Source organism: Eretmochelys imbricata, chromosome 11, assembly GCF_965152235.1.
Source record: "Eretmochelys imbricata isolate rEreImb1 chromosome 11, rEreImb1.hap1, whole genome shotgun sequence".
Lineage (NCBI taxonomy): Eukaryota > Metazoa > Chordata > Testudines > Cheloniidae > Eretmochelys > Eretmochelys imbricata.
Window position 1 is genome coordinate 10356555 of NC_135582.1, and position 16030 is coordinate 10372584.

Below are 16030 nucleotides of genomic sequence, written 5' to 3' on the forward strand. Positions count from 1 at the left end.
GGAGGGTGTCCGAGCTGAGAGCCCTCACCTCTGAACCACCTTACACAGTGTTTCATAAGGACAAGGTGCAGCTTAGACCACACGCTAAATTTCTCCCCGAGGTAGTCTCCCAATTCCACATGGGTCAGGACATTTGCTTACCGGTGTTCTTTCCAAAACTCCACATGAGCCCGAGACACCGCAACCTACACGTCCTGGGTGTCCGGAGAGCCCTGGCATTCTACATAGAGTGAACAGAACCTTTCCACAAGTCGACCCAATTGTTTGTCGCCATAGCTGACAGAATGAAGGGTCTTTCTGTCTTTGCACAATGCATATTGTCCTGGATCGCAGACAGCAGAGCTGTTCTCCAGTCAATCGTTCCGTGACTCTTACCCTCCTCCTATGGTAAGCTTGGAAGTTACCTAATTGGAATGGACGTGAACAATCACTTGAAGAAGAAAAGACAGCTATCTACCTTTTCGTAACTGTTGTACTTCTAGATGTGTTGTTCACATCCATTACAATACCCACCCCCCTTCCCCTCTGTCGGAGTCAATGGCAAGAAGGAACCGAAGGGGGATCGGGCCGGCAGGGTAATATATACACCACCATGAGGGCACTACTTTAGGGGGCTCCCCTGCCATCCCGACGGGAGCTGCTAAGGGAAAAAGTTTCCGACGTCCATGCACGCGGCGCGCACACACCTAATTGGAATGGACGGGAACAATACATTTCGAAGAACAACAGTTACGAAAAGGTAGGTAACCGTCTTTTTCACTTAATGCCAAGTTCACTAGCCAAAGGAGCAAATATCAAGAAAGTGCTCCTAAACATGGGTTTCTATTATGGCTGCCACGATGGTATTTGAATCAGACCTGCACTCACCCACTTCCATTTTAAGGCAGAAGCAGAACAATTGGTTATTTTATAAGTCTGTGTTAAATTCCTTATGAAATTTTTCTGTCATAATTTTTTTTCATGATTGTGATAAAAAGCCTCACATTCTTGGGATATTTTCTGTTGTTTGAGCTCAGTACTTTCTACATTGCTTGGTACCTGAACATACTTTTCCAATATTCATCTAATTAATGTAGAAATCTGAGGGCAGAACAGAGCTGAACACAGAATCAATCAAAATTCAACTGTTAGTGTATCAGGTCTTAAAAGTGTTTTCCAACTGGGTTCAGAACTGGACTAAAATTATCTTGCCGTCCTCGCCTTTCATACAAAAGACATCTTGTATTACAGAATCAAACTTAAATTACAGTGTAAGACTGTAGGAAAAAAATGTAGTTGCTCTTTGCTCCTTTTGGATAACACAAACCAGAAGAAAATGGGGAAATAATGGGAACAAATGTTCTAATCTTCGAGCAATTTTTAGTGCTGATGATGGTCTGTAGGAAATAGTCTTGGTAGTCTTTTAGACTGAAATCTAGTTCAAGCAAGACACTCTAACAAACAGCAATCCCCGATACTATTGTGTTCATATTTCTCTGTCATCTGTATTAGCTGCTACATATTTGTCTCCTAGAGTATAGTAGTAGATTACTACTGTAAGCACTGAACCACACTTTGAATATCTTTTCCATCTCCTTTGGGAGACAAGCTAGAGATACATAAGAGGAACAATGAACATAATTTCCATCTCTTGAAAAGTAACTTAATTCAAGCAAGTTTATGAATGAGGGATATGAAGTTAACAATACACACATATGCAGATACATTTGAAGCAGGCAATACTCCAGAAGCACAAATAGTTGCGAGAATAAAGTTTTGAAAATTAAAAACCTAAAATATTGGCATTTGAAAAATAGTGTGAAAATACTTGTAAAAGAAATAGGCTACACAATGGGATAGCACCAGGATTTATAGATGACTAAGAGGCAAATAGAGCTGGCATGATATAGTTAAAAAGATGTCATACTAAATGGGAAAGGAAAGAGAGCATGGGGTGAAGAAAATAAACTGAAGAGACAAATGTGAAGTCTTTAATTCAAAAAAATTTCCCCCCTCAGTTAAGTTCTTTGGATAATGTACTGAATTAAAATGTGATGTTTCCATCTTGGGTTCATACAGTGAAGTGAATATTTTTGTATCTCTGAGGTTATATATGCAATTATAGGCCTTTACAAAGATAATAGGTCTTCATTTTGCAACTTGCTCAAGGACAGTGTGTCGTTTCTTAACCCATTCTGGAGCATTATTTCAGTACTGATTTAATCTCTGCTGAATCACCGGATTCTTCTTAAGTGATTGCTCATGTCCATTCCACATTAGGTGTGTGCGTGCTGCATGCACTGTTGCTGGAGATTTTTCCCTCAGCGGTATCCATCGGGCCGGGTCTAGCGCCCTTTGATGCTTCACACCTATGTGCTGGTATAGGAGGTGCCACCGGCCCCGCATCCTTTCAGTTCCTTACTGTCCATAATGGTTGCTGGAATAACTCTTCTTGCTTTGGCAAGGCATTTTTCAGTGGTTTCTTCTCTGTATCATAGTTTATTAATCTTAGTATAGTTTTAGTGTAAATATTGTATATAATACTAGTGTAAATAGTTAGAACCTTTCCTTTATTGTTGAGGTGCTCCCTTCACCCCTGGGTCTGGGCATGCCCAGCCCAGGGCTTCAAACCTTGTACCTCCTGTGTAAGCCTATGCCCGTGAGTGACCCAGACTCCAGTTGTCTGAAGTGTTTGGGAGGATACCATAGGAAGAGGGTAGGAGTCATGAAACTGAAGTGTAAGAGAGCGCCGTCAGATTTATCAGGACTTTTAAGTCCTGTATGAAGAAAGACAGAGAGATTAGACAGAAGGCTACCCTAATGGAAGCTGCTCTTAGACCGGCTTTGGAGCCAAGCCTCTCAGATTCGGCACCAAGCATTTTGGCCTTGGTGCAAAGTGCTCCTCTGGCACCACACATATCCTGGCACCATTTGCCATCTCCAGTGCCAAGGAAGAAACAAAAAGCACTGCTCCGAGAGAGGGTGCTCACTAGTGCCTAGGAAAGGCAGGGAAAGGGAAGGTAGTAGAGTGCTACCTTGTCGTGCCACTCCTCCACCCCTGGTCCTATAGTGGCACCGTTGACTGTGGCCAAAACATTGAGTCCAGTGCGGGATCCCCGCCTATGCCAGGAAGTCGTCATGGCACCAGCGGAATCGCAGTGTCTTCAACCCCAGAGTCCTTAGCGTGGCCAGAGACTTTTTATTGCCAACTCCAGTGGGACAATCACTGGCTCCAATGAGCTCGAGCGGAAGAGAGCATGGTGTTCCAAGCTTCTTCCCGGCACCGGGACCTTGGATACTTTCCAGGGGCAAGCTTACCCTGCTTCCTTCTACGAGGTTGTCCCCGGGCCCTCAACACCGATCTGCGGAAGTGAGGGGTACCCGCACCCCTGTGGTCCTCTCGGAAGGACTCATCACCTGAGTCCGAGGTGGAGCCCTCCCAAGAATACCCATCCCAAGAACTGCCACCAGTACCCGTTTTACATGCTGCTGGACCCCGGTGCAGGTCCCCCCACCAGTACTTGGTCAGATGGACAGTGGCCTATACAATGGCCATTCTGGAACCCATTGGGGTTTCTCCTGCTACTGTGTCCGTCTTCTCACCAATCAGAGTCGGTTGGTTGCTTCTAAGAGGAGGGCCCTTGCACCACTTCACTTGGCATTGGACCTTGACTCTGGTGCCAGTACACAGGACGTGGACCCCATGAAGGTAGTTGAGGCTGAAAAAGTGGAAGAAGCCCCCTCTCACCCTCACCGGTACAGGTCTCTTCCTTTTTCTCCTCCTCCCCAGATGAGGCCAACCTTGGACCGAGCAGCTCACTGCCACAAGGTGACTTTAGAGCCCATCAGGAGCTTCTAAAGAGCATAGTGGCTAACCTGGGGCTAGAGGTTGAGACGCTCAAGGAATCATCCCACAGCCTCATTGACATTCTGGCTGCACCAGCACCATCTAAGGTGGCTCTGTCCATTAACAAGACTGTAATGGGTCTGGTCAGAGCCCTGCTGCAGACCCCATCTTCTCTCCCTGCCACTTCAAAGAGGGCAGAGAAGAAATACTATGTGCCAGCCAAAGGGTACGAATACCTATACTTTAACCCCCCTCCTGGCTCCCTAGTTATATTGGCAGCCAATGAGAGGTCGAGACAGGGCTAAGCAAGTGCTACCCACAAACAGAAGGGCACAAAGAAACTCTATCTGTTCGGGAGAAAATTCGACAGGTGGACTCCCAAGCCCTGCTGGGGAGATACAATTACAATTCGTGGGACTCCTTGTACATATTTAAAGACTGTGTCTCAGGACTCAAGGCAGGAATTTTCTGCCCTCTTAAAGGAAGAAAAGAATGTTGCCAGAGCCTCACTCCAGGCAGCACTGGACGCAGCTGACACACAGCCAGGATGATGGCCTCTGCAGTGGCCATGAGGCGATGCTCTTGACTGCAGTCCTTGGGGCTACCTCAGGATGTTCAGCAGTCAATTCAGGACCTCCCTTTTGAAGGCTCATAATTTTTTTCGGTGCAAACAGACACAAAGATCCATGGCCTAAAGGACTCAAGGGCTGCCTTCAGGTCGCTAGGCCTCTATGCTCCATCTATTTTGAGGAAGCACTTTAGACCGCAACAGCCGGTCCACTTTTCAGCTCCACCACCAAGACAGGACCTGTTAAAAAGAAGGGCAGAGGTTACAATGTCATCAACCACTTCTATCCACCTCACCTTCGATGCCGGGCTCACATAGGTACTCCAGTGGCCCCAAGCATGCCTTTTGAAAGTGCACTCAAGGGTGCTATATCAGTTCCCGCTTTGAATCCTGCCACCCCCCCCCCTTTGATTTTGGACTGATTTTGCCACTTCAGCCCAGTGTGGTCCCACATCACATCGAATCCCTGGGTGCTAAATAGAGTGGTAGATGGTTATACCCTTCAGTTTTCATCCACCCCTCCCTCCCATCCTCATCCTTCAGGAAACCTTCTCATGAGCAACTCCTAGGCCAAGAGGTGTAGATCCTCCTACGGATGGGGGCTGTGCAAGAGTCACCTCAAAAATGGAGAGGGAAAGGGTTTTACTCCCGATATTTCTTAATCCCAAAGACCAAGGGAGGGGGAGGGTTTCATCCCATCCTGGACCTGGTTTGCCTCAACAGTTATCTCAAGAAACTGAGGTGCCGCCTGGTCTCCCTGGCCTCCATTATCCCCTCCCTCAATCCAGAGGGCTGGTGCTCTGCCCTCAATCTAAGGATACTTACTTTTACATTTCCATCTTCCATTGCCACAGAAGATTCTTCAGATTTATCATAAACCAGACCCATTACCAGTTCGCCCTCCTTGCATTTGGCCTGTCTGCAGCCCCTCGGGTTTTTACAAAATGCATGGTGGTGGTAGCAGCCTTCCTCAGAAAGCAAGATGTTCAAGTCTACCCGTATCTTGATGATCAAGGGTCTTGATGATCAAGGGTTGCTCAGAGGCCCAAGTAAAGAACAGCACAGGCCTGGTCCAAGACACCTTCTGAACACTGGGCCAGTTGATAAACGAGCAAGTCGATTCTCATTCCAGTACAGGGGATAGAGTTTATCGGGCCAGTGCTTGACTCAACCCAGGTCATAGCCTTCCTTCCAGAGGCTTGATTCCAGACAATGTTGGCTCTGATATCCCAGGTCATGGCCCACCCAGTCAGAACAGCCCAGGTTTGTCTCAAGCTCCTGGGACACTGGGCCACGTTAACTTCCGTGTCATGCAAAGCTGCACCTCAGGTCCCTGCAGGTGTCGTTAGCTTCAGTGTATTCGCTGAAGAGACACCACTTGGACTCAGTAGTTACTGTTCCGGCCCCGGTCCTTGCCTCCTTCAACTGATGGAAGAGACCCCCAGTCAGCAGGGGTGGGCATTCCCTTTGTTGCCCCCCAGCCATCCATGTTCCTCGTGTTGAACGCTTCAGACCTAGGTTTGGGAGTCCACCTTGATCTCCTCAGGATGCAGGGCCTGTGGTCCCAGGAAGAGCTCTCCTGGGCACAAAAATGTCAGGGAGTTAAGAGCCATGTGCTTACCTTGCCCAGCAAGGTAGTGCGAGTACTGATGGACAGCACCACGGCCATATTCTACATCAACAAGCAGGGAGGAGTATGTTCCTCCGCCCTACGGCAGTAGGCCATCCATCTATGGGACTTCTGCGTAAAGCACTTCATCCACCTCAAGGCTTCCCATCCTCCAGGAGCCCGGAACTCCCTGGCTCATCACCTCAGCAGATCTCTCTCCTCTTACCACGAGTGATCCCTTCACCCAGAGGTCACCAGGTTCATCTTCAAAAGGTAAGGATCTCCCCAGGTAGATCTGTTCATGACCAAGCAGAACAGGAAATGCCATCAGTTTTGCTGACTGCATGGGCACAGTCCGGGCTCCCTTTCGGATTCCTTCCTGCTTCCATGGACAGAGCTCCTGTACTGTGTATTTTCTCCAGTTCCTCTAGTACACAGTGTCCTTCTAAAAATCAAGCGGGACAGGGTGAGAGTTATTCTTATAGCCCTGGCATGGCTGTGCCAACACTGATTCAGCATGCTGCGAAACTTATCAGTAGCACCCCTGCTAGCACTCCCACTCTGTTTGGACCTGATTTCACAACACCACATCCGTTTGCTCCACCGAATGTTGGGTCGCTTCACATGACCACATGGAAGTTCCATGGCTGAATCTGGAGGAGCAAGCCTGTTCAGAACACATTTGACAAGTCTTGCTGGGTAGTAGGAAGCTGTCCACTAGGGCTACCTACCTCACCAAGTGGAAGTGTTTCTTGATATGGTCATCCCAACGAGGCCTTTCTCTGGCTTGGTTTTCCTTCTGTCTGTTCTGGAGTACTTGCTTCACCTAAAACAACAAGGTGTGGCCCACACATCTGTCAAGGTACACCTAGCAGCAATTTCAGCCTTCCAGCCGCCAGCGGACAGGTCAGTTTTCTCTCACGAGATGACAATTCGCTTTCTTAAGGGGTTAGAGAGACTTCACCCTCAGGTTTGCAAACCAGTTCCCCCCACGGGATTTGAACTTGGTCCTATCGAAACTCACAGGCCCTCCCTTTGAGCTGCTAGTATGTCCTTTGCTGTTTCTGTCCTGGAAGGTTGCCTTCCTGGTAGCAATTACCTCAGTTAGAAGGGTCTTTGAAATCAGGGCCCTTATGTCAGAACCATCATACTCAGTTTTCTTCAAGGACAAGATTCAACTGCACCCCCATCTGCCTGCCAAAGGTGGTCTCGCAATTCCATAGCAACCAAACCATTTTTCTGCCAGTCTTCTTCTCAAAGCGGCACAAGAGTTCAGAAGAGCGGCAGCTTCACTCATTGGATGTTAGGTGTGCCCTTGGCTTCTACATCGAGAGAACTAAACTACTTCGCAGATCCATGCAACTCTTTGTGTCAATAGCAGAGAGGATGAAAGGCCTACTGGTTTCAGCCTAAAGAATCTCATCCTGGATAACCTTCTGTGTTCAGGCATACTACGAGCAAGCGAATGTTCCACCACCTGCCATCTTGACTACTCATTCCACGAGAGTGCAGGCCTCTTCAGCAGCACTTCTGTCCAAAGTTCCAGTCCAAGACATTTGCAGGGCCTCAACATGAGCAACACATCTTGAAGAACAGTTGTTACAGAAGGTCAGTAACTGTTCGTTTGGGGTTGTTTGGGACCTCCAATCTAAGAATTGAACATGCTTGACCCTGCTTAGCTTGTGATGTCTGTCAAAATCACAGCATGAGATAGTATAGCTGCAGTTTCATATTACAAAGAAAGGATAACACATCTAATCATTAGATTTATAACAGATATTTTTTCTTTTATTTAATAGTTAATATAATTTAACTATGCATCCGATGAAGTGAGCTGTAGCTCATGAAAACTTATGCTCAAATAAATTGGTTAGTCTCTACGGTGCCACTAGTACTCCTTTTCTTAATAGATTTGAATTGAAATTAATGTTGAATGAGTGGCATTCATCAGTTTTTCTTATAGGTACATGTTAGATTGTTAACTTGATAAACTATCTATCAACCTTTTCCTGAGATTTTTTTCCTTCCTACATTTTAAAGCTCCTGCCATGTTCTATGACATTTAGCCATTTGTGGCTTGAAGTGTTGCCTAAATGCTGATTAAGCTTAGCTTATGTTTCCCATTTTTAGGCCATATCTTTGTTTCTTATGACTATGTTCTTGCAGCAGTAACAGAGGGTTCACATATCATTTTTAAAAAATAACCATCAAAATAAATTTTGAAATCACCTCCATTCTCATCTTAATGTACAAAGGGTGTATCCCTTTTGGAGATTGAAAATGATTTCGTCTGGCTTGCTAGCTAGCTTATCCCTGACTGGTTTTTTAGACTTCATGTCTTTTATAAATTCCAAAAGGTCTTGGCATCTCAAGTCTGATTACATTTGCAAAAGTCAAAGTGGAAGGTTTCTGGCTCTATTCCTTGTATATAAGAGACCTCAAAAACTCCTCCATGTGTGTGCTGAGTGTGTCAGTGCTGGATGTGTGTGTTCAGTATCTGTAGTGTTTGGGACTAATACCTTTGTTTTGATTTCCAGCCTTTAGCTTTTAGACCCAGGTGAGGGTGCATCGGGGGTGGGGCAAGGAAAGGGAAATTGTATTTTGCTACATGGCTGTTCTAAATAGCAGAATAAGACGATTCTGTCTCAGAACAACTAAGGGTCTAATCTTATCTTGCTTTTAGCGTAAATCTTCCATTAGTGTGGAAGTAAATAATGTAATGAAAATATGCAAAAGGGCTTTGTGATAGATCCAAAATTGAAACCCGATAAGGGGTTTAAAACTCTCAGTGGGACTTATGCCTGCATAACACACATGGGGTTAGGTTTAACATTTTGGAGCTTGACTGTGACTAAGCCTCTTTCTTCCTTTATACCCTATCATGCTATCCTCCTCTCCAAAGCAATGTCATTCTTTTATTCCCTTTACCATTCCTTCTTTGAAGAGAACATTTAACTTCTCCATTCATTTCAGTGCTAATAAGAACAAAGTAGCTTCTAGATTCTTCATGAGTCTAGTCCTGCTTCTCTTAGTATAGAATATTCCTTTTCTGCTAATGATTTTTGCATATCTTTTGTGGAGTTACACATTTTAGTGCATTCTATATCTTACATAATGTTTAAGTAATTACTTTGTAAATGTCTGCATATTCTTTTCTCCATTCCAGACTGATTCATGGAGGGCAGCTGTTAAATGGATTGGCAGGTCCAACTGTAATGAATGCTGCTCCATTTCTCTCCACAACCTGGTTTTCTCCCGATGAACGTGCCACTGCAACGGCTATTGCATCATTGCTCAATTATCTTGGTGCAGCATGTGCATTTTTAGTAGGACCTCTGGTGGTTCCATCTCCGAATGGAACATCCCATCTTCCACTTGCATCAGAAAGTAACTCTGAACATATCAAGGACCGCATTGAGGCTGTGTTGTATGCAGGTATTTTAAAACTAATTTACTTTTATTGTGTCTAAAGTGTGAACTACTACCCTCTACTGGCTGGCCTGCAGACAAAATTGCTGATGGCTTAAAGAGTAGTTGTTCTATATCTCAAGTGGTAGAAGAATCCTGTGTTCTAGGGGGAGCTAAATTCTGTTCCCTTTGCCACATGTGTGGGATAACCAATTAGGCTGTGTCTCTGAATGCAGACACAGATTCATTCCAAATGCTGTATCTGGTCTAGTTTTTCATATTTTCTGATTTCCCAGGACAATTATCTTACACTAGGGTTTTGTGTTTTAATGCAGAACTTCAAAATTATGCTTGTTTTGTTGAACTTTTTAACAGTAAACCTCTCACTACCAGTTCATGTTTCTCTTTATCATTAACAGTGATAGTTTAAATCTAACGATCTCTCAGCATTTCATGCATAACTTATGTGTTAAATCAGTCCTCATTTAGGGCTTAAATGTGTGAGAGTTAGGGCTGTCAATTAATCACAGTTAACTCAAGCGATTAACTCAAAAAATTAATCACGATTAAAAAAAATTAATTGCTATTAATCGCAGTTTTCATCGCACTGTTAAGCAATAGAATTCAATCGAAATTTATTAAATATTTTTGGATGTTTTTCTACATTTTCAAATATATTGATTTCAATTACAATACAGAATACAAAGTGTACAGTGCTTACTTTATATTATTATTTTATTACAAATATTTGCATTGTAAAATGAGAAACAAAAGAAATAGTATTTTTCAATTCACCACATACAAGTACGGTAATGCAATCTCTTTATGGTGAAAGTTGAACTTACAAATGTAGATTTTGTTGTTGTTACATAACTGCACTCAAAAACAAAACAATTTAACGCTTTAGAGCCTACAAGTCCACTCAGTCCTACTTCTTGTTCAGCCAATCACTAAGACAAACAAGTTTGTTTACATTTACAGGAGATAATGCTGCCTGCTTCTTATTTATAATGTCACCTGAATGTGAGAACAGGTGTTTGCATGGCACTTTTGTAGCCTGCATGGCAAAGTATTTAAATGCTAGATATGCTAAACATTCGTATGGCCCTTCATGCTTTGGCCACCATTCCAGAGGACATGCTTCCATGCTGATGACACTCGTTTAAAAAAATATGCGTTAATTAAATTTTGTAACTGAACTCCTTGGGGGAGAATAGTATGTCTCCTGCTCTGTTTTACCTGCATTTTGCCATATATTTCATGTTATAGCAGTCTCAGATGATGACCCAGCACATGTTGTTCATTTTAAGAACACTTTCACTGCAGATTTGACAAAATGCAAAGAAGGTACCAATGTGAGATTTCTAAAGATAGCTACAGCACTTGACCCAAGGTTTAAGAATCTGAAGTGCCTTCCAAAATCTGAGAGGGACGAGGTGTGGAGCATGCTTTCAGAAGTCTTAAAAGAGCAACACTCCGATGTGGAAACTGCAGAACCTGAACCTCAAAAAAAGAAAATCAACCTTCTGCTGGTGGCATCTGACTCAGATGATGAAAGTGAACATGCGTCAGTCTGCACTGTTATGGATCGTTATTGAGCAGAACTCCTCATTAGGATGGACTCATGTCCTCTGGAATAGTGGTTGAAGCATGAAGGGACATATGAATTTTTAGTGCACCTGGCGACCGCAGCTACAACAGTGCCATGTGAACACTTGTTCTCACTTTTGAGTGATATTGTTAACGAAGTGGGAAGCATTATTTCCTGCAAATGTACACAAACTTGTTTGTCTGAGTGACTGGCTGAATAAGAAGTAGGACTGAGAGGACTTACAGGTTCTAAAGTTTTACATTGTTTTATTTTTGAATGTAGTTATTTTTCATTTATAATTCTACATTTGTAAATTCAACTTTCATGATAAAGATTGCATTACAGTACTTGTATGAGGTGAATTGAAGAATACTATTTCTTTTGTTTTTTACAGCACAAATATTTGTAATAAAAATAGAATCATAGAATATCAGGGTTGGAAGGGACCTCAGGAGGTCATCTAGTCCAACCCCCTGCTCAAAGCAGGACCAATCCCCAACTAAATCATCCCAGCCAGGGCTTTGTCAAGCCTGACCTTAAAAACTTCTAAGGAAGGAGATTCCACCACCTCCCTAGGTAATGCATTCCAGTGTTTCACCACCCTCCTAGTGAAAAAGTTTTTCCTAATATCCAACCTAAACCTCCCCAAATAAATGTAAAGTGAGCACTGTACACTTTGTTGTCTGTGTTGTAATTGAAATCAATATATTTGAAAATGTAGAAAACATCCAAAAATATTTAAATAAATGGTATTCTATTATTGTTTAACAGTGTGATTAATTGCACGACTAATTTTTTTAATTGCTTGGCAGCCCTTGTACGAGTCTTTCAAAAGTGATTTGTTAAATAATTATTTGAGAATATAATTGTGGAATAAAACCCACTAGATCTTGATTTTTTTAACCAAAAAGTATTTAATGCTGTCCTTTAGATTTATTCAGAAGCAACAATTTACTGAATAGTAGTAATGTATGAAAATGAACACTGTACAATACTTGATTTATTTATCCAAACTATTCCTTGTGATGGTTTCTTCAGGACAGCAGGATAATTTCTTAGGTGTTTTAAGAAACTTATTCTAGTCATGTTCAGTGGCAAATTGTTTTCTTTAAAGATGCGGCTGAACTCCGGTTTAAGAATCTAGGGCTTGATTCTCTTCTAATGTAAATTGCTATAGCTGACCATTTCATGTCAGTTAAGAATTTGGCCCAGTTTTCTCTCTAGAGTTCATAGAATCATAGATTTTAAGGTCAGAAGGGACCATTATGATCATCTGGTCTGACCTCCTGCACAACACAGGCCACAGAATCTCACCCACCAAGTCCTGTAACAAACCCCTAACTTATGTCTGAGCTCCTGAAGTCCTCAAATCGTGGTTTAAAGACTTCAAGGTGCAGAGAATCCTCCAGCAAGTGACCCATGCCCCACGCTGCAGAGGAAAAACCCCCGTGGCCTCTGCCAATCTACTCTGGAGGAAAATTCCTTCCCAACCCCAAATATAGCGATAACCCTGAGCATGTGGGCAAGACTCACCAGCCAGACACCCAGGAAAGAATTCTCTGTAGTAACTTAGATCCCACCCCATCTAACATTTCATCACAGGCCATTGGGCATATCTACCGCTAATAGTCTAAGATCAATTAATTGCCAAAATTAGGCTATCCCATCATATCATATCAGTTCAGTCAAGAGATATTGCTAGGCTCATTTTTTTCTCTTTAAAATGTTTTTGAAAAGGCATCTTAGTGGTTAAAAGTGTATATACTATAGTGTATATAGAAGTATATTGGACTCTCCTGGCTATTTGCAGTGCTTTGTGACTGTCTATTCTTCATGAGGCGAGTTTTCTTATAGGTTAATAATGACAGGGTATCGGGCACTTTCCTTTCTTTACTTTAATAACAAGCAGTTGAAGTTGGATCATCGTGTAAGTGGGTACTACATAGCCCCTGCTTCTTTGAGTGCTTGCTCATATCCATTCCATGTTAGGTGTGTGTGCGCTGTGTGCACAGTTGCCAGAGAATTTTCCTTCAGTGGTATCTGTCAGGCTGCCCATAGCGCCCTCTGGTGCTGTGTGCTCATGCACTGGTATAAGGGGCCCAGCCGGCCCCACACCCTCTCAGTTCCTTCTTACTGCCCATGACGGTCGCTGGAATAGGTCCTCTTGCTTTGGCAAGGCATTCATTCAGTGATTTTTCTTGTTATTCTCTAGTTTAGTTTTATTTTAATCTTAATTTCTAGTTTAGTGTAGATAGTGTATATATTTAGAACCCCTCTCTTAGCTTAGAGGGGCTTCTTTCACCCCTGGGGCTAGGCATTCCCCGGTCTCCGAGCTGCAAACCGTGCACCTCCTATGGCAAGCCTATGCCAGTGAGTGACCCACAATCCAGTTGTCTGAAGTGTCTAGGAAAGGCTCATGTATAGAAGCGTTGTCAAATCTGCCAGGACTTCAAGCCTCAAACGAAGAAGGCTAGAGAGGCTAGACTAATGGAAGCCGTGTTTAGACTGGCGTCGGAGCCAAGTTGGTCAGACTTGGTGCTGATCGCTGTGATTTTGGTGTGAAGCACCCTTCTGGCAATTCCCGTTTCTCAGCACCGTTCTCCATCTCTGGTACCGAGACAAAAGCATAAGAAGTAGCAATCCAAGAGGGGACGCGCCTTCGTACTGAGGGCAGCAGAGTGTGATCTGCATTGGGCAACTCCTCTATCCTTGTTCTGCTAGTGGCACGGTCAACTCTGCCCTGCTCACAGGTGCCATTGAGTCCAGTGTGGGAACATCCACTGATGCCAGTGAGTCACTGTGGCACCATCGGGATTGCGGTGCCTTCCACCCGAGAGCCTTTTCAGCAGCCAGGGACTTCATAACACTTCTGGAACTGCCAACCTTAGTGGGGCAACCACCAGCTCCGACAAGTGCATTGAGCAGAAGGGATCATGGGGCCCCCGAGCTCATACCCGGCACTGGTGACTGCAGTACTGACAAGAGGCAGACCGGCTCTCCTGTCGTTGGTGAGGGCTTCCCTGATCTGGCACTGATCCCCAGACCCTCGGGACTGACTGATGGAAGCAAAGGGTACCCGTTTCTCCCTGGTATCCCCAAGAGGACTCCTCCTTGGAGTCAGAGCCACCACTACCCATCCTACATCCCACTGGATCTCGGTGTGGGTCCCCCCGCTGGTACCTGGCCTGGAGGACAGTGGCCAGTGAAGGTCCAGTGGCTGTACTGGAATCTGTGGAGCTTTCCCCCCAGTACCAGGTCCTTGGTCCAGCTGTTCCTACTCGGACTTAGTCCTGGGAGATGTAATTGTGGCTGAAGAAGAAGAGGAAGGCCCCTTCCTCCTCCCCTCCCCCCCGTGCAGGCCTCTTCCTCCTCCACCTCAGATGAAGCTGGCGCAGGACTAAGCAGCTCGGTGCCATGGGACAATTTTAGAGCTCATCAGGAGCTTCTAAAAAGTGTGGCTGCCAACCTGGGGCTAGAGGTGGAGGTTCTTAAAGAGTCCTTAGATTGCCTCATTGACATTTGGGCCATGGCTGTCCCATCAAAGGTGGCCCTACCCCTCAATGAGACCGTTATGGGTCTGGTCTGAGCACTGTGGCAGAGCCCAGCCTCCCCCCCCACATCAAAGAGGGCAGAGTAAAAATATTATGTAGTGGCCAAGGGGTACTAATACCTGTACTCCCACCCTCCTCCCTGGTCCCTGGTGATCACAGCGGCAAATGAGAGGGACAGACAAGGGTAGTTAGGCATGACTCCCAAGCAGAAGGACTTGAAGAAGCTAGACGAGTGGGTTACAGCTTTGCATTTCCAACCAACAAGCCTTGCTGGGGAGGTATGATTACAACTTTTGGGACTCCATGGCAAAGTTTAAACACTTGCTGCTTCAGGATTCTAAGCAAGAGTTTTCCGCCCTCATGGAGGAAAGGAAGACCATACCCAGAGCCTCCCTCCAGGTGGCCCTAGACACAACTGATGCTGCGGCCAGAACAATAGCTTTGGCTGTTGTCATAAGAAGTTGCTTCTAGCTCCAATCATCAGGGTTACCACTGGAAGTCCAGCAGTCAATCCAGGATCTTCCCTTGAAGTGTAAGTTCCTATTTTCAGAACAGACAAACTCAAAGCTCCACTGTCTGAAAAACTCCAGGGCTACGCTCAGATCTTTGGGCCTTCAAGGAAGCACTTCAGGCCTCAGTGGCCAGCCCACTTCTCGGCCCTACTGCCTTGGCAGGACTTGTTCAAGAAAAGGAGCAGGGGTTACAAGTGAAGGAGCCGCTTCCCCTCTACCTTATCCTCACTACCGGGGTTACACAGACATGCAGGAGGCCCCAAACAGGACTTCTGAAGGTGTGCTTGAGGGCACGAAACCTGTTCCTGCTTCGCATCCTGCCCCCCTTTTGTTTTCGGACCATCTCTCCTACTTCAGTCCGGCGTGGTTCTTCATCACTTCAGACTGTTGGGTACTGAGTATGGTGGAGGGAAGGTACACCCTTCAGTTTTCTTCCACCCCTCCTTACCACCCGCCATCCCTCTTTAGGGACCCTTCTCATGAGAAACTTCTAGCCCAAGAGGTGCAAGCCCTCCTGCAGTTGGGGGCTGTGGAAGAGGTACCTCAGGATTTGAGAGGAAAAGGGTTTTACTTCCGATATTTCCTACTCCCAAAAGCCAAAGGGGGTCTTTGACGCATGGTGGACCTCTTGTCGTCTCAACAATTATCTCAAGAAACTGAGGTGCCACATGGTCTCCCTGACCTCCTGTCAAGGTTCCTCCCCCACTCTGAACTCTAGGGTACAGATGTGGGGACCTGCATGAAAACCTCCTAAGCTTACTTTTACCGGCTTAGGTTAAAACCTCCCCAAGGTACAAATTAATTTTATCCTTTGTCCTGGGAATATCCACTGCCACCACCACACTCTAACTGGGTTTGCTGGGAAGTGTAGTTTGGACACGTCTTTCCCCCCAAAATCCTCCCAACCCTTGCACCCCACTTCCTGGGAAAGGTTTGGTAAAAATCCTCACCAATTTGCTTAGGTG

General features: G+C 45.0%; 1 protein-coding gene across 1 annotated transcript in view; it reads left to right on the forward strand.

Annotated features, from left to right (window-relative positions):
* SLC49A4 (solute carrier family 49 member 4) overlaps positions 1 to 16030 on the forward strand; it is a 146553-nt gene that overhangs the window by 76534 nt on the left and 53989 nt on the right. Inside the window, exon 3 of the mRNA XM_077830200.1 lies at positions 9170 to 9438. Coding sequence (XP_077686326.1) covers positions 9170 to 9438 — 269 coding nt within the window. The remainder of the gene's footprint in view (positions 1 to 9169; positions 9439 to 16030) is intronic.